The sequence below is a fragment of the Pseudoliparis swirei genome, chromosome 17 (assembly GCF_029220125.1).
Source record: "Pseudoliparis swirei isolate HS2019 ecotype Mariana Trench chromosome 17, NWPU_hadal_v1, whole genome shotgun sequence".
Taxonomy (NCBI): Eukaryota; Metazoa; Chordata; class Actinopteri; order Perciformes; family Liparidae; genus Pseudoliparis; species Pseudoliparis swirei.
The window spans coordinates 15,587,612-15,607,298 of record NC_079404.1 but is presented as its reverse complement, the minus strand read 5'-3'; the positions used below and the strand labels follow the sequence as shown (position 1 = coordinate 15,607,298).

The following is a 19,687-nucleotide window of genomic DNA, read 5'->3' as shown; positions in this document are numbered from 1 at the left end:
ATCTAGAATACAAGTAGAGGGAGTTCGGATTTTATTGTTTGAGCATTTCTACTCTGACGTGACATCGGGTGGAAACCATATGTGGAAAAGCAGGACTAGGTTTATTCCTGTTGTCCTTCCTGCTGTAATGCGCTGCATATGCAGATGGTGGCGCCTTTGTACAGCTGTAAAACAAAGACATTGAAGAAGTGTGCAGAAGTGTGTGACTGCATGGAGCATGTCTGTGCCCTGAGTGTTGTTTTGAGTGAATGTGTCTGAACACACGATCTTTGACATGCGTCCCTGTATGCATGCATGATAGTCACAAGTGTGTTTATTCTGCTTTGTGTAACTGCATATTAACAGAAAAAAATATGTCTTTAAATTAAACTTCAGCTTTTACGCTACACTATTTTGGGCAAAACATTATTTGCATGATGTCATTGGGACAAAAAGTCAAGAAGGAAATAAAGCTTGACAGGCATTGCGTTTTACAGCTCAAACAGGCCTGAAAGAGCTGTTCGGCGAGCCAGCCTTGGGCTATGTAATTCATATATAATAAATCAGCAACCAAATGGATTCTTAAGAATGGATTTTTTGGGGGGAACAAGTTGCTTTATCTCAGGTGCTCAGTGCATCACAAAGAAAACCCTTTGCCTCCTATATGTTTCTCTCTAAAGATCTATTTGTTACAATAATTGGCGTGAAAGGAACCAGAGCAATTATGTGGCACTTAAATGGAGAATGCAATATATTTACACATGATTTAGCTCAGATACACGCTTCTCTTCCAGACTCTTAAATATGCTCACATTGTTAATTAATTCAGGAGGGGGAAAAGGGTCCCTGGATTGTGTTTGCCAGGCTGTAGCTATAGCAACAACATGCTGGTTGTGAGCGGGGTCCAAGCTGTAGTGTCATCATCTCCTTTGCCTTGTGTTTTTATCATTGCTCATGAACAGTGGGGTGGTTTGTGTGGTAACGCTGACAATACAAATCTAACAAAAGAAGAAATAAAGACATTATTACATCGCCATGATAAATATTCAGGCAAGTAGCATCTCCTGTCACTGAGCCCTGTGTTTATCTGTAAATCCTCAAGCTCTGAGTGCAGGGCTCACTGCGACACCTAAAGTTGGAGCTTGTAAATCGTTCCATTTAGGTTTTGATTTATTGCCGGAGGAAGCAGAAACAGACCTGCACTCTCGAGGGGGGCAGGAGAAACAGTGATGTTTGGCAAGTTTTGCTGAGATTGCACTCTCCAAAGCATTTAGTCGTTACACACCACATACAAATAGCCAACACTTTTTGTGATATTAGCTTAATGGAGAGTTAGGACTTCGTTTTTGGTTGATCTTGAATTATTAATAATAATAAGTGTGGTTCTGTTGTGTTCATAAACTCAGATTAAACCGACTAAAGAAGCCCTTTGATACAAATGTAAGATGCCTTTCAAATCACATTTTATGAATGTTTTACTTTTAGTGCATACTGCAGCCGACTTTGCAAAGTGTGTACTATTGCCTGCAGTCTGTCTTCAATTGGGACATATTACTTGGTCATAACTTTGGAACGTTGAACTTTGAACCTCTTGCTCATATAACCGCTCTGCAGAGGATTGTGGGTCAAGATTGCTAGAAAATCATGCTGACGTGCATCGTGCAAAATACAACAAGATGTCGTTTAGGGCTGTCTAGTATTTTTGGCTCACTGCATTTAACATACAATGTATTGGGAGATGCTAAATATTGTACATACTTTTAAATCGTATGGTAGTAAGAGTATTTCAACGCACAGGTAGCCTATGCAATTGCCCCTTCTCTTGCCCCTCCCCTTTTTCCTCTCTTGATAACATATCACTTCCTATCTTTGGGTCAGTAGGCTTGCACATTGACAGAGAACCACTATCGCACTCTACCGATTAGGAAAACAATAAATGTGTGCAACCATGTCAAATAAAGGCAATTTCATTTTGCAATTTTGAAAAAGAAAGCTGTTTCATAGAAGGTTAGTAGGAGTGCATTGCAGTTTATATAAAAAATATGCCTTTGTCGCAAAAGCCATATTGATATCCCATTGTCGTGTAAACAGGTGTAACTATAACTATTAATTAAGGCTCTGTTCCATTTAGGTGGACCAGGTCCTGGTATTGCTGGCTCACTGGAATCACTTAACTATGGCAATTTAATTTGCTCAATTACATCTGTGTTTTCCCTGCATGTCAAAATGGCTGCTGTGAAAAGGGCCTTGAGATTGGAATCATGCAAAACAGGCAGACAATTAAACAATAGTGTAACGCCACACGCATGCAATGCATGTAGGCTTTCTGTCTGGTGTTCTAATGCATCATTTAATTTTTTTGACGTATCTCATACATATCAAGTTGTTTTGTCTTGTGATTTTCATTTCAGATTAACTTTCCTGTACTTGTGCTGTATAAAACATTTAAATCAGGCCTTTTGATATTTGTTTGTGTCATCGGCAGCACTGAAGGCAAATGTCATTATGGTATTCCCTTCTCTGACTACCGACTTGTCATAAAAGACCCAAAGGAACTGGATTATTTGCAGTTTCCGGTTTGTGTTCTCATGCCTTTTCATTGATATAGAATTGAATGTCATCACACACAGAGGCTGCATTGCATAGTGACAGGTGCAGGAGTGAGAAACTCTATGCATATACGATGAACCATATGACATCAGACAGAAAAAAGGATCCTGATCATAATTTATAACTACTCTTACCGTGACTTGTCCCTGAGTGACGCTATCTCTCATTTTAGAACCATGTGCATTATTTAGCAATGCTGCCAATGTTTTGCTCTTTGTCTTTGGTTTGGAATTAAACAAGACTTGTAGGGCTGTTGTGCTTGCTCTTTGAATCTGACAGTTTTATGGATATCATTCATCTGTTTACCGGAAACATTTTTACTGGACTCATTTTAAATGTGCATTATAGTTTCTATAACTTTACGTTGAAATAACAGTTCAACAATTTTAGGATTTTTTTGCAGAGTTGGATGAGAAAATGAATACCACTATTTGTAAGCTGAATAAGAAATTAACGGTGGCAGTAATGTGGCAGCCAGTTAGCAAAGACTGGGAACAGAAGGAAATAGCTAGCCTGGCTCTGTGCAACAAAATCCACCTCCCAACACCTACAAAGATGAACCCTTGTCACTTTATAGTCTCAGCAGCATCTAAGTAGTCCATCATTGACTTTGACTCAATGAGTTGTCCATGGCTACCAAGCATTATCGTATGTCCAAGCATGAAAGGCACCTGTTCTTGATGACAGTAGCCACCATCTTTCCTCATTGTGCATCATCTGTTCATAACATTTCTCTGTCTATGCTCCACAAAACATCAAACCTGGAGCAACCACTCAAATGACTGACGGGTGTATTTTCCCCAGTTGTTACAATGGGATTACCTGAAACCCCCTCTGGTTGGGTGACTCTAGGATTAGCTAGCCCTTTTTTCTTTAACTTGCTCCAATAAATGAGATGCACATTGTTGCCCTCGTCTCTCCGGACTGTCACATCACATCTGTCCGTGGGTTCATGAACGGGCTTTGTTGTGGCAAAATGACGAGCAGAGAGACGTTGATTTGGCGAAGCAACCCAGCGGGAAGTGTTTTAATGAGCAGAAGGCAATATTCAACAAGTTAAACAAATCCATCTTTCTAGAATATTAAGCATATATTTGTAGTGTAAATTCAGTCCTCCAAATCGGACCTTTCACCAATCAAATTAGTTGTTGGAGTCCGTAACCAGAGCCCTTCCTTCTCCTCAAAGATTGTATGTTCTTTTTGGGGTTTCCCTCGGAACCAAGCTTATCGAAAGAACCTGCCACACGATTTACTCCGGTTGGGTCATGATGACCTTTTTCAGAACCCGCTAGTCATTTGTGCACATTGTTGGCCTGCCATGTTCTGCCCTCGTCTCTCCGGATGCCTGCTCTGTGACTGTCACATCACATCTGTCTGTGGGTTCATGAACGGGCCTGTGCCTGACTCCCAGTGCAGCCGCTTCAAGCTTTTCACCTAATATGTGCCTCAAAGCATTCGCAATGTTAATCACAAAGCCATTTTGCTTAATTTGACTCGCTGCTTTTAGTTTGATTAATGTCACTGAGGATGAAGCCGGCTGATTGCTGAAGCTGCTGAGCGATATGTTAGAAGGCATTGGTATGAATGCCACTGTGATACTAGTTCATAGCAGAGGGTACACACTGAGGACAGTCCAGTTCAAACCAACTGCATGATGCAGATTTCATGTTTGCACACATCTTTTTTTTTTACGAATCAGAGTGCATAGCTGTGTTGTAAAAAAATGAGCATCACAGTTTGCATTGCATAATGTATGTATGGATTAGGACATGCTTTGTTGTTTTCAGACACTGATTCCATCACATCACAATCTCTGCATTGTGTTCAATTTGAGCAACTTCCCCTCTCTTCCCCTCTGCTCAGAAACTTGATTGCTTTCAGCTGAGAGATTAGATGAAGCTCTGTGTCCTGCCTGCATGCTTTAAGAGGGCCTCAAAGAAACGCTCGACAGGATGAAATAAAGATGGCATCAATTAATCCAGCATTTCGATTACAAGCTGTGATTTACTATGTCCCTCTGGTGACTGACGGAGACTGTAAGCAGAGATACAGCAGGCAGGGCAGATACAGTCAGACACTGCACTACGCAAATGCCCTACTTCTGGTTTTCTAGAAAGCACTGCCATAATCTGTGGGCAATATGAACACAGCAGAACGGAGCTCAACAGAAAACTAATCTACTAACCTCTTCTTCGTGTAGTCTCTGTCAATCCAAGGAACAATTCTGAGTCAGAGCGGCAGCACAGACTTCACTTTTCCAATTTGATGTACAATTCAGCAATGTGTCGCTATTATCGTGTCAGTTAGGGAAAACGATTATTAAGTTATTCTCCTTTTATTCAGGGGTGGACATACAATACAATAAAATGTAGTCAAGTGCAATTCCCAATCAGTTCAGTTTATTCCAGACCACCAGTCCACAGTAACATCACCAACAATACAATAGTTTTGTCATTAATGGTCCTTTTCTGTTAAGACATGTGATAGAGATGTTAATTCCTCTCATTAATAACATGGCCCTGGAAATGTACACAGGCTCCCTGTCACGGCTTACTGGGGAGCTCTGTGGATGAAGTTGTGATGTATATCATGACGCTGCTTGTCCAGAAAACAACACATTGATGTTTCTAAAATATTGTTTTGTGTTTGTCTGTATTACATATTATGTCTGATATTCACCGACCACTTTAAAATGAAACGTAAATGCAGTTGTTATTAGTTGAGTCTGCACAGTTAACAATTAAATCTTAAATTTCTTTTGAACAGCAGTGTTCATACATTCAATCCACCGATGAAGACCAAGTGATGTGGTTGAAGGCTCCAGAATAAAATAGTGTCCTATAGGTATACATATACTATATCCATTTCTTTAGTAAAATATTGTAATTCAAAATAAATACACATAAAAACACAAAACTGAACAATGGAGTATATTCCTTTTTTTGTTTTAATTTAGACTAGATTGTTTGAGATTGACTTAGATGGTACATTTTCAGAAAATAATCAGCATCATAATAGGTTTATTATTCATTATAAAGTAAAAGTACCAACCGTTTTTAATTGGGTTGATATGCTGATTTTCTTTGTTATATGTGATAATTATTTTGTTATTGAGAGACTGGTATTCCTCCCTATTTCCTAATATTTTAAAGAACAAATAATTAGAGACAAAGGAAATAGCCATTCATTCCAAATACCAAACAAACATTCCCACTTGAGCAACCATGAACAGGGGTGCAGGGCGTCACCTTACTTTTGAGGGTGCAGCAACATCAACCTCCACATTAAAATGCTAATATATCAGTGAAATATTGATATAAACAAACCAAATAGCGTCACACCACAGGACTTACCTTGAATACTCTCTCTCTCTCTCTTTCTCTCTTTCTCTCTCTCTCTCTCACTCACTCTCTCTCTCTCCACAGTAGAAGGAGCATCCTATAGGCTAATCAGCTGGTAGTTTCTACCCAGCCTCAGCATCCTCCCCCTCACAGAAGAGGAGAGTCGACAGCCGGTGTGCGTGGTGTTTTTTTGTCCGCTACCATGGTGGAAATGACGGATCTCGCGTGCCTTCTTGTCCCGCTGGTGATGCTCGTGGGGTCAACCTTCCAGACCGACGTGAAGAGCGTCAAAGAAGGGGAAAAAACGGGGAATTTCATGGAAGACGAGCAGTGGCTATCCACCATTTCACAGTACAGCCGCAAGATCAAGCACTGGAATCGGTTCAGAGATGTAAGTCCGCCGTGTTGATGTGAGATGCGCGGTAATGCGGTAGCTATAAGACGCGCTGGTGGAGAAATACGCACGGCCATTCAGAAACAATAACAATAGTTATCGCACACTTTCTTGGCCTGCATATTACACAGCAAACTTGGTTTTGTTGTTGGAACATATTCACACATGCACCGTAGAAATACATACACACTTTAGAGCAAATGTTTAAAAACGAGAACATATTCAGTTATAACAACTATAACCACTTAAAGGACTTTGTTGGATTGCCACACATTTAGACCAATAGGAGGATACAAACAGAACATAGCTTATGTCGAGATTGTATTAAGTGTTCACATTCACAATATGTTTTATTTTGAATGAATGTCCTCTTTATGCAGCCTCCACATTGTTGCCTGATTGTGTCCTTGTTTTTAAAGAATTCCTCAAAATGTATATGATATGTCAATCAGATTGTTTGGGATAGTGGCAAAGGGAAATGGTTTCCCCAATGTCATACACTGGATGTGTTACTCATCTGACTGAAGTGGTATTTAATTAGATAGCTTTACCAGGTAGAAAGTGAAGCCACAGTTTATATTACTCTTCCCACTTTTAGTATATGGGCCCTTGTTATTATGAGCAATTAATGTTTCAGTCCCATTTGCACAGCAGGAGCAGTGTAGACCTATTCCATCATACTGCCGTGAATATGGGTTACCTCAGATGTGTTTCCAGACGTGTCTCGGGAGATTTCACGAACAAGAGAATTAAGCAATTAAAGCAGGGAGGTGGGGATTGATTGATGTGCATAGTCACCGACTGAACAGACTGAACTGGGTTGCAGGGATTGATTAAAGCCTGCAGGCTATGGACAGTGATATATTGCTGTGTCTGTGAATGTATGGACACAATTTTGCCTGCAAGCTCTGTGAAATTAGTACTAATGATCCCAACATGATTTGGACAACAGTGCAGTTGGATTATGTTCCTTATAACTCCTGTTAATTTAGTTTGAATAGATCCAGGGTGGTAACTATCACGTGATGGGTATCATTATTGGATTTGAAATGTGAGCAGCTGGCTTCGGCTCGAGCAAGCATGAGAACAATGCCATATCTTCTCAGGAGGAGAAGCCATGACAAGTAATAACCACCGCAGATAGGCTTTGTTATCATTTTTGATCCGCATTCATACGCCTACTTATGGACGTCCCTGAAGAAAAGGTGAATGCACGTGAAAATTGGCAGCCGCCCCTTCTGGGATCGGATTACTTTGACTGTTAGTACTTAAGGAGAATGTCCTCTGGAACTGTATTAAAGGAATAATGAAATTGTGGGCATGGAAAGATTAAATCAGAATTATTGTGGGATTATCACTCAGTGGATGCTGCTCTACATTTACACATCTTTGATCCAAAATATTATAGCAGCAACTTCTCCCTGAATTCAGCACATTGTTATTGGCAGTGCAAAACAAAATCACACCAAGAGTGAGTAGAAACAAACACAAACAGAATATGTGGAGCATCCCAAGATATAAACAGTACATCTTAACTTTGCTTGAGGGGTTGCCATCGAGTATAAAGATGTCACTTGCTCAGATTGACCTTTTTTCCCTTGATTTATCATCAACGCTGCTGGGTAACACAAACCGTTCCCGTTGCACTCTCTTTTTAATACTCATTATTCCCAGAGGTGATTGTCTTAGTGTTTGTGTGTGTGTGTGTGTGTGTTTGTGTTTGTGTATGTGTGTGTGTGTGTGTGCGTTGCATACGTGTGTGATCCATTCTACACTCTTGCAAAGGCAGGAGTGTGTTTTTGTCGAGGCTGTTACATCTGTGCGCGTTAGTGTGTCCGCGAGAGCGTTAAAGAGCAAGAGTGATGGTGTCTCTGGTGATGATGGTGATGATGATGATGACAGTAGAAACATCAGAGAAGAGAACCAGTGAAGCTCCTGGGGGGGAATCGCCAATAGAAACCACTTTGATTTCAGCTTGCTGCCGTAGCAACAGCAGTCTCTGTGTTATGGTGTTGAAATGGAGCATGCATCACTGAGGGTTTGATGACTTTATCCTCCTCGCCAGTCCTGCTTCAGGGTAGAATCAGAGGAAACATCCTTTATTCGGATTTCTTTTAAATATCCTTTAAACTGTAAACCTCCTCTATTGAAACACAATCTGCGCTAATATTTCCTTGGTGATTCAGAATTAGAGCTGCTGAATATTGAATGTAACGAACATCTAATTGTTGCTGCTTCATGTTGGTCTTTGAGCAAGAAATCTAATCTGAACCAGAAAATTATCAGTTCAGTCTTTGGGAATGATATGATTTATGTACAAAGGACTGCCAATGACAGAGTTATAGGGATTCAGATTGCGCAAATTGATGTTGACTTGCACAGTCCTCTGAGAGCTGAATGTTGAATATTAATCCGACACAAGAAAGCAATAATCAAAGCTTCACAACATGAAAGACGACCTCTTTCATTCTCTCTTTTGCATGTGCCCAAACACACACACATGCAAATAAAACTTTCACACATGCACAAAGCATAGGCTTAAGAACACACACTGTAAATATTTCATATTTATTCTCTTATGAAATGTAAAAGCAAAATCTGGATAACAGGCTCATTCTCTTCCAATAAAAATAGCTACCGCACTTCAATTCAATCTATTTCACAGGAAGACGAGACGATTAGATTTAATAGTTACAGTCAACATGTAATAGAATGGGATACCTTCAATCCTTTAATCTGACAGGTGCACTCAACATTTCATTTTACTGATGCACTAAATCCAGGAAGATGTGAACGGGGAAGGCAGTCACGGTAACTGAGTTCAGAGCTATGACCCAAACACTTTGTGTTATTTACTCAAATGTTATAAGGCATGAAGTACTGTTGGTTTAAATTAAAGCAGGTATAACATGGAATCAATGTATGTGTCCTGTTTTCTAAACAAGCAGAAAGTTATATCTCATAATGGACCATTAGACAGCTCTATAATGGATGAATGAAAGAAGGAGATATAGAGTTTCTAGAAACAAAATACAGATATACCATAATAGAAATACATCTTTATTTCATCATGGACTCACTTTCATTTTAAGCTTAATCTTTAAGACCAGACTTAATGAAATGTGTTCAGCACAGACATTCAGAGACTCAATTATAGGGGCATTTATATGTCAACTGGGATCATCTCACAGTCGAGGCACTGTCTATTTTCAGTATGAAATTAAATAGCTGGAGACTAATGCTTTTTATGCATTGTGGATCCAATTAGGTATATAAGACTAGAAATGGGTGATGATTAGGACTGTAACTCACAGGAAGCTGGTTATTGTCAGCACCCCTCACACATGCATGTACATGAAAGAAAGAGCTCAGTGTTTATGATGTGAATTTTGGACCATATTTGTCTTGTTGTCTGTGCTTCCCACCCAGTGCTGTCTGTGGCTGATAAACTCGTATCTTATAAACACGTCTCTCCACTCTGGACCAATCCTGTCTGCACCTTTTCTACATTCACTTCACTTTTAAGGGGAAAACAACTCTGTGCCAGCACACAAACATCAGATCCCTGTGAAGTAAATACGCAGAATGGGGGACGCATTTGTGGAAGGTTCTAGCAATCTGGCAAGAACATTTGACGAGAGGTTTACCTCAGCTGCCTCTACTCCCCTGCCTGATTTTAAAGTCAATCTTAAAGTGGATGCAATCCAGCACAATTTAAATTTTAACTGCTTTTTATTATACAAAACATCATTGTGGATAATGACGACACTAAAGCCAAATACTGCATCCCAGATGAACGGTACATTATCATCACCAGACTACCAACTGCTCTCTGATGTTTGAAAAGACTGCCACTGATGCACTAAAGCTATCAACGATGATAATAGTTTATCAGAAATCCATTAGTCGATCTTGTCATATTTTGTTCTGGTAGGAGTCATTTCTCATCGCAATCCAGATTCTTTATGGAGCTGCAATCGCCCAGAGCTCTGTCGGCATAGCAGACGGATCTCGATGACATCCAACAGTTTTGGGAAAGGAAAGTTGGTCCGGTCTGTTTTGGGGTTTGGAGGGACTACTGGTGCTTTGTGTGGTGTTTTGGCCTTTAGGTGGACTGTAATTGAGTAGAAGAAGAAAAAAGAAACAGCTTTTCATCATGCCATGCTTGCAAAGCTACAGCTGCTCCTCACCGCAGCACAATAGCAACAGCTGAAGGGAACAGGTGCCACAGAGACACAGGGAGGGGATTCTATAAGAAGTGAGAGGTGATAAATATCAAATTTCTTAGCCGATGTAGTCGTTGATGAAACAGAATACAGGTGTTAGTAATAGCCCAAGGAAAAAAAGACACTTTTGTGCAACATTCTTCCCTAAAGATGGTGGAATGCCTGCACGTCAGCCTTTCCCATGCACGGCTCCCCGGCGTGACTGTAGCTTCTTTGTTGGCTACACCTGAGAGTCCAGGAATCTATCTGCCTGCAAGGAGCAGTAGGCTGTGTTATAGGATGAATTCGAAGATATACTTGCATTTTGGTGCTGGTTCAATCAATAATTGTGTTTTTTTTTGGTGTTTAAAAAAAAGTTATAATACCTCTAATGTCAGTAGCTTTCCATACAGTAAATGCCACGTGCCAAGTGTTGATTACCTTTGAGCTTGAGCCAGACTGAGTCACAGCCAGTGCAAGACTGGCTCCACTTGGCACTTTTTTAAATAACTTTAAAGGTGCAAGAGATGGGGAGTATTTTGATTGCCTCTCAACGACTCTCAATGTACCGGCAGCTCATCATTTAAGATGCTAACGGCCCTCACGGTGCAAACAGTACAAACCAAACAAAAGAAACGCTGGAGCAAATCTATTTTAAGTGCATTAGATATTAGTAAGCTGACTGGACTGCTTAGGCACCAGAGATGAAAGCCAGTCTTGTCCACTGGATGAGACATGTCTCAGTCCTTTCATGCTGCCGATCGGGTTGAGACGCTCTCATTCTATTACATTGTTTTCGACTCCCCTGTCTCCAATCATTGGCTGATTCTTATCCTTCTTGTTACTCCTACCAAGGCAACTTCATTGATTTTCCATTGTTGAATGTCTGTTTTTTCACTCTAGTGTGAAGGTTCTTCCTGTGTGTAACAGTTATCCTGTGAGATGCAGACTGCTTTTTATTCTCTGCAGGGCACTGAATTCACGAGTGCAATTTTCAACCAGCTTTCGTATGTTTTTGTACCTTTTATCCATCCTTTGCTGTCACAGTATTTCTGACGTCACTCATCTCTACTTGAGGCGAGCAGATGTGAAGAGCCTTTCTTAATTATTGGTTTTACATGGCGCATATGAATACCTTTTGTTTAACACCTTCGGTCGGAAAGATATTACTCGTATAACAATGAGGATGAGTGGATGTGGACAACAGACTGACGATCTCTATTCATCTGTGTTTTATGATAGAAGTGGAAATCGATCTGTGAACTAAAGCATAAGAAATGGACTCTTCGATCTAGGTTGTACTTGCATTTTTTATTTTTTTGCAACCTGGTGCATTAAATCAATGTATTGCACACACAATCCAAATCTGACCACAATCTGAATGTTGGTCAGACTTTCCATAAGGTCTTCAATCATTCTCTGTCTCGTGTTTTCAATGTGAGGCTTAACAGAGTATTTGAAAACTCTGGGATTATTAGAAAAAGGAACGCTCTGTATTGATGAAGTCAGGCTTGTTGTCATTAAACCCAGAGTGGAAAACTGTTTGGCAAAGCTCTTGATGTCCCCAGAAAGGAAATAAATCTGAGGCTCTGCAGATACAACATATCCCCAAAATCAACACAAAAATAAATCAGGATATCAATTAAATGAAAACATGTGAACAATATTCACCTGATTTGCTTGTACTAAAGTCTATGTTTAACCCAGGGCGTAGATTCCATCTGCTCCTTAAAACCATTGCTTACAGCCAGGGTAATAATTGGCAATGTGTATGTTCAACTATACTTCAGTAATATTAAGATTCCACACAAAACAATTATGTTTCAATTGTAGCAATTTCAAATGGTGAAATAATCCACACAAAAAACTAAAACATTTTTAAAATAAGTGTTATTTAGGCTTGTAGAAATACATGGAGCCATGGATAAACAAGTTTATTCCTAATAAAGACAAATGAAAAATAATTCAATCAGACAATTATACTGAGAGTAATGTACTTTAATCAAGAAATTAAAATGGTGAACACGGTTGGGTGTAAAGTATTGAATAAGTCGTTAAAATAAAAAAGTCCAAATAATAGAAAAGGTAAAAGAAACACATATTGTGCCTTTCGTGCTATTTTGTTTGGTTGGTTATAGGTATCAGAAAGTGGCAGGAGAAAGAAAACAATGATGTGAGAGGAGCGTGACTGGTCGAGAGGGAAGAAACAAATCTGCGGTGGCAGACAATTGAATGATGAAAAAAGAGACCAATGTTGAGTAAAGGGAGGAACCATAGTGGCGGTGATTAGGACGTGCAATTTTCTCTACTTAAACGTGGTTAATTAGGCTGAGCGTTAGTGTTTGTATAGGTGTGTGTGTGCACACAGTACCAATGCAAACTGTTCAACTGTGGGTGTCGGTAGATAGATAGATAGATAGATACTTTAGTAATCCCCAAGGGGAAATTTGTCGTCACAGTAGCAGCACCAATAAACTAAACACACGAGAATAAAATATAAAATATAAAATATAAAAAACAGGGATGAAAGATATAGATGTATACAAGTAAAATATAAAATACAAAATGAAGTATATATGTATATAAAATGAAACATATATGTATATATATACACACACACAAACAAATATAATACAATGACTGTGCAAAGTATACAAAGTAAAATATAAAATACAAAATAAAATATATATGTATATATATACACAACATACATGCATACACAAATATAATACAATACTAATGACTGCAGTGTGAAATTAAATTAAATATAAAAATATTAAATATAGACAGAGTGTGCAAAATGCAAAGTGTGTGTATGTGTGTAGTGTAAATGAAAATGAAATGTGTGTGTATGTGTGTCGTGTAAATAAATGAAATGTGTGAAGTGCAGCAACGGCTAGCAGCAGTTTCTCCGAGTTAACTTCTGTGAATCGTGAAAAAATTAACGAGTCAAGTGTGAGCGTGGACCCGGCAACGGATTCACGGTCAGACAGACCTCACGGTGACCAAGAAAGCTGTGAGGTTCTTCTGATGGAGACACCTGTTCAGAGGCTACAAGGTCAGATACAGACAGGAAAAGGGCTGTGGGTACGCACAATATTCTGGGATATAACTTTAAGCCAATTCAATTTTGCATATTGTTCTCAAGCAAATAATTGATTTGCTAATTTACATATTTGGTCAATATTATTTCAAAGTTTGTTGATTTTTTTAATTTAATGGATGCTAATTGATGATATTTGAGTGTTTATTTCTTTTACAAATGGTACTTTCCCAGTCCTCCCAGCTCTCTTACATAAGCGGTGCTCTTGGTTTGATGCTCTGCCTCTGGACTCGTTAGCCATCAGCTCAGAGCCCAGTGTGCATGCAGATAAGAGGAGGACATATAGGATGAGAATATTGTTGATTGGGTTGTTTCATCTCAGGCTCGTCTCATGTGATCCATAAACCAAAGCTGAGAGGTTGTGTGAACAGCCGCTCAGTCTTAGTGTGAATCTCAAGGTGGGTGGAAGTGATACGGTGCCGTATGGAGCATCGCTGCTGAAGACCACTTCGGGGCAATGTCATATTTTTATTTGATTTGGGGTTATATTTTATACTACAGCGGTATCTGAAATAGTTTTTTTTTCAATAGTGTGTTTCCAGAAGATTTGTGTACATTAAAATATTCGTACTTTTGTCACGGCAAGAGGCACTGTTGAGAAAAATAAATGTTTGTTGATTTTTTTATTCGTATACCTGAATCCAATGCAAGTTCTATTTTGTATATTCAGGATTGGGATGATAAGGGATGTGTTGCTGCTTGCTGATCAGCCTATTGGTGCTTTCCATGTCTGTGAGAAATCTTCCTGGTCAGCCTCTGCACACGCATCTCTCAGTGACTATCGTCTTTGAGGGTGTACCTCAATTTACTTAAGGACCATTGGCTGTCGACAGAGTTAACTGGGAAGAGGTTGGAAAATATGATTTCATCAGCAGAAGTGGACGGCTTGCAGCCTGGTCCTTGATGAAATCTGGAGGCAGATCACAGTCAGGATGAACTTCAGTGTAGAGCGTCATTAAGTCTCATTCTGCACAACAGGTGACACGTCATTCAGTAGATGACAACTGCATTGTGTACGTTGATGATCATTGTCAATTGAGAACAAAGGAGAAAGCTGTGTGACTTCAGTCCAAAGCTTGCCGCCTGGCTTTGATGAAACTTGAATTCCTATTTTGGTTTTCATCAAGAAACATACACACCTAAATCAAATATTTGTGTATCAATTTATCCTGTGAGCTTGAAGCGGGAGCACTGGGTATCGCCAGATTTCCAATTCAGAGAGATTGAGGTCTTTCTGTGTGGGCGGGAATCCATGACTTGCTTCATGAACCGTGTGCACTTTGAAGCTCTGTGTTCTTCTGCATGTGTTTTACGAATCCACTGAAGGCCGATATCAACGCTAATAAACCAGATTTCCACATGACAGTGTTATTGCTGTGTCCTTTATTACTGATTAAGCAGCGGTGCGCTCCGCTGTCGCTGACAACACGAACAAACCCCTCAGGACAACCACAGTGAACGCAAAATGTCAGTCACACACACACACACACATTGTCACATTCATTGAATGTATTTAAACTCTAAATCTGTCCTTCTGTACACATTACATCTATTGCATCTGTCCATCCTGGAGAGGGATCCTCCTCTGTTGCTCTCCTGAAGGTTTCTTCCCTTTTTTTTCCCCTGAAGGGTTATTTGGGAGTTTTTCCTGGTCCGATGTGAGGTTTTGGGGCAGGGATGTCTATGTGTACAGATTGTAAAGCACTCCGAGACAAATTTGTAATTTGTGAAATTGGGCTATACAAATAAACTGAATTGAATTGAATTCATTTCAACGTTGTTTGGAAACGACAACAGTGTTTGGATACATTCACTTCAACGAGATTCCTGTTTCTTCCTTTTCCAATCCACCCAACAAGCACCATATCTGTCACTTTGTAAAGAGATCTTTTTGCTTTTGGAGTGACACTGCAGTTCTACTTGAGCTGAGTCCAATTTTACTCTGGACATGCTCACCCTACAGATATGAGGGCTTGCTGTCTGTCAGTCACGATTGTGGAGCTATAGGCAGCAGGGGGAACAGGCTGCTGTGCATGAAGAGGAGGGTAAGCTTCCCCGCTCTAAGGGAGGAGCGCTTTCTTTTATTAACAGATAGATCACAGAACTCCTGACTGTCTTTAGCTCTCAGCTTGCGTCCTCCGATCACGTCTGTGTAAAAGAACGACATGTTGTTTCTCCTTTGTGAGTCATATTTTCGAGCGATGTAATTTTCCCGCCGTGTGCCAAACTCGTCACCGTGCTCTGCGTCTCATGCGCACTTTCATTGTCCACCCAGGAGAATATATTCCCGTGAATATATATTCTGCAGCTTCTCGTTCATGAAATCATTGATTTCCAGTCCTGTCAGCACAGCAGGACACTTCCCTCGTCGGTCCTGGCAGATACACAAATACAGAGAGGCTGCTCAATAATGCAGGAGCTGAAGCATCAATAAAGGAGACAGGAGAGGCGTCAGATTAATGGCAAGGGCGTAAACCCTTTGAGGTCTTACCCTGATAATGCGTGACGCCATCAGCTCCAACAAGGTTAAACTGCATAATCGGCAATCATTCATGAAGCTTTACTGGAGTGTTGGGGTAAAATGCAGACACCACAGAGTTTATTGGAAGTGATTCTGTGATGAACGAGTAGAGGATGAGCAGAGCAACTGCAGTAAATTTCAAGACTCGAGTGGAGTCCTTGCTGGTGATGAAAATATTTACCTCTGTGAAATAAAAACTGTGCGGGTCAAAGAAGAAGGTCCCAGCTCTCACGAGGGCTGCTTATTTCATGTGTTGTGTTAGGATTTATCGCCTCTGTGGGAGCTGTTTGCCACACGCTTCTAGTACAGTAAATGTTTACGGTGATGAGTAAGTCATCTCCTCTCCAAGGAGGTGTGTGTGTATGTGTGTGCGTGTATCTTTAAATGAATCATATTTCTTTTTTCAGACACAGCAATATGCTAAAAAAAGCTTTACATCTGTAGATGTCTGTGAGATGCCCTTATTTTAAAGAAATACAGCCATAAATGTGTCTAATTTAATGGTCATACTCAGTTCTGAATTTAGAGATTAATTGAGTTAAGAAAAAGACATCGGCATTTAAAAAAACTACATAGCTGTTGTAAATGTATTCAGCATTTCATTACTCTTTCTTTGAGCTCAAATTTAATTATACAAATTGACAAAACAACCTTTAATATCACTTCTTTTTACATTAAATCAATGTGGCTGCTGTACAACTACTCAATGAGAAGAATGTACCAGTACATACACCAATAAAAAATATTAATCTTGTGAAAAATAAATTAAATGAATTATTGTTGGGATCTGGCACGAGCGCGTTTTGGTTATTAGCTAGTATGAATGTTAAATTATAGATATTAATACAATTATTAATATCGATAGTATGATGAAAACAACACGTGCACAACATCTCATTAAAACTATAACAGAGTTTATTTATCTTTAACAATACTGATAAAAAATACTAATATTGTAAATCAACACACATCTATTATACATTGTGCATCACTAATATGTTTTTTTAACTTTCTATTCTTACTGATTTAAATTGGGCAGGATTTGGAAAAGGTAACGTAATCACAAATTATAGTACAAATATAATCCTTACAAAAAAAATCTCTTTACACTAGGAATACAACCCCAAAAACCCACATCGGAAAAAAAAAACAGAAAAATAGGAAAAATGCAACAGAAAAGGGAAGAAAGGAGGGAAAAAACAGAAAATCCCCCTGAAGGAGGAACAGAGGACAGACAGAAAAGAGAGATGTAGAAAGATGGAGGAAAGATTAAAATATAGTAAATAGTATAAGTATTACAGATGTAGAAATAGTTCATAGTAATCCATATGATAGGTGCAGGAGACGGAGGCGAGGGAGGACAGTCAACAGGCATGGAGGTGGGGTCTCAGCAGGAGGGTAGTGGAGTCAGGAGCAGGGGAGTCTCAACAGCAGTTCATACATCACAGCAATCCCCCAGTCCATGAGGATCCATGTCGATGAGGAGATAGAAAGTCAAAAGGACTAGTAAGTGAAAGAGAAGAGAAAATTCAAAGAGTTAGAGACGAAAAAGAGAGATGGAGTACTCAAGAATTCCTAAAAGTCAGTGAATCCTAGTGCATCCAAATGTCTAGGCAGGGCTATAAGATAGGGCAAACCTGCATAAGCTAAAAGGGGTCAAACCTGAAACTACCTAACAAGTGTCCCTAACTATGTCTTCTGAAGGTCTACTCTACTCTGGAGATGGAAGCTGGTTCAAGTCCTGCCTGCCTATTAAATCTGGCTCTGGTTCCATACTCTTACTGGAACTCAACTAACATTCTAGGAACTTCAAGATAAAGTGCACAAGTAGTTAGTTAGCTCTAGTAAGCTCAATGGCTGACATATGTGATACGACAAGATCAAAAGGCTTTTGTGGGCAGAACCAATCAAATATTTTGAGAAGAAGAGAAGAATTTTTTTAGTGCAGTGTTGATTTACTGGAGCAGAAGTGATTTGCTAGTTTTAGTCAGTTAGTTTTAGTCTTGCTTTCTGGCTTTCTGGACGAGCTGCAGCATTCTGGATCAACTGCTAGAGCCTAGGCTTAATAACCTGCAGCTGGGCAGTAATCCAGTCCAACATCCAAATTGTGGACCAATTTTTCTTTTTCTTTTTTAGATTTTTTGATTTTTTTTATTACGTGAATGAAGATGATTTTGAAAGAGATTTGCCTTGAATGGAGATAGAGTTTACGAAAAGAAAGAGAGATCAGCCACTTTACAGTGGTGTTGGATGCCAGCCAGTGGTCTTTGCATGCCAGAATACAGCCAGCAGAAGATTGATCACTGGATCTGGTGCACCCGATTAAATTCGATTAAAATTAAATGTTTTTTATGGGAAGTTGTTTCACATGTGTGTTTTGTTTTTTAAGACATTCTTGAATTTTACAGAGTTTTGGTGGTTGGTTGTTGGGTTCTGATTTTATATATTTAGTATCATCTATATAACAGTATCATCTTTATATAATGTTTTATCTAGATAATAATAAAGGAAGCATGTAGGTATAGGAAAAAAATATCCAAGCACAGAACCTTGTGGAACTCAGGGTAATTTAACGTTGTGATTAACTCATCGTGTACAAACAAACAAGATTTACAATGATAAATAGGATTTAAAAAAAAAAGTGGTGCGTTGCCTGAAGTGTAACGACAAACAACGACTGTAACACAGACTGTCATGGTCAATGGTGTGATGGTCATGGTCAAGGATGTCATGGACAGACCAGAGAGTCCTTTATCTGCAGCCATTAAGAGGTCATTTTCCATTACCATTAAGATGTCATTTGTGTGTTGTTGTTTTCGTCTCGGTGCTGTGGTGTTTTTATAAAATATTATGAAAAAAAGTGTCGCATTATGATGTAGAAATACTTTCTCAAGGATCTTGGAGGAAGGGAGAGGGAAGGAGGGAGGTCTGGAGTGTAGTTAGCTCTCTGTCTGGATCCTTTCTGGATCCAAGGAGGATAAGGTTTACCTTAAAAAGGCCTAGAAGGTGTGTTGAGTGTAGCAGAGAGACATTGATAATATCTAATAGAATAATTAATAATTAAAAAAAGGCAGCTTTAAAGGCAAAAGCTCGGGAGGGGGGGGTCCAGAGACAGGGTGACGTGTTAGAAAGAAAAACGTGAAAATAATTGGTCACGGTTGAAAGGAAAAAATCCTCAAATATACACCAGGGCATACAGCGGTTTTTCCAAGATTCCACTTGAGAACAGATTGGCACTGGTTATTATTAAGAAGATTTGTCTTGTCCCTAAAAGTTAAAATCTTTTCAAAAAAAAAGTCATAAAAGTCATTACCACTAAGGTTTATAGGAATGCTGGCTCCACTCTCTGTCAGCCTGGCCACAGTGCTGAAGAGAAACCTGACCTGGTTTTTTTTTTTTTTTTCTATTATTGATGAGTAATAGGCTGCTCTGGCATTACGGAGGGCCTTCTTATATGTTTTAAGACTATCTCGCCAAACTAAGCGGGATTCTTCGAGATTAGTTGTATGTCTGTGCACTGACAATCATATATAA

At 39.4% G+C, this 19,687-nt stretch overlaps 1 protein-coding gene across 2 annotated transcripts in view; it reads left to right on the top strand.

Moving 5' to 3' along the window:
- Nucleotides 1-19,687, top strand: part of spock2 (SPARC (osteonectin), cwcv and kazal like domains proteoglycan 2) — a 37,176-nt gene that overhangs the window by 886 nt on the left and 16,603 nt on the right. For both annotated transcript variants that reach the window (XM_056435352.1, XM_056435350.1), the window contains exon 2: nucleotides 6,015-6,321. In XM_056435352.1, the coding sequence (XP_056291327.1) occupies nucleotides 6,133-6,321 (189 nt within the window). In that variant the 5' untranslated portion in view covers nucleotides 6,015-6,132. The remainder of the gene's footprint in view (nucleotides 1-6,014; nucleotides 6,322-19,687) is intronic.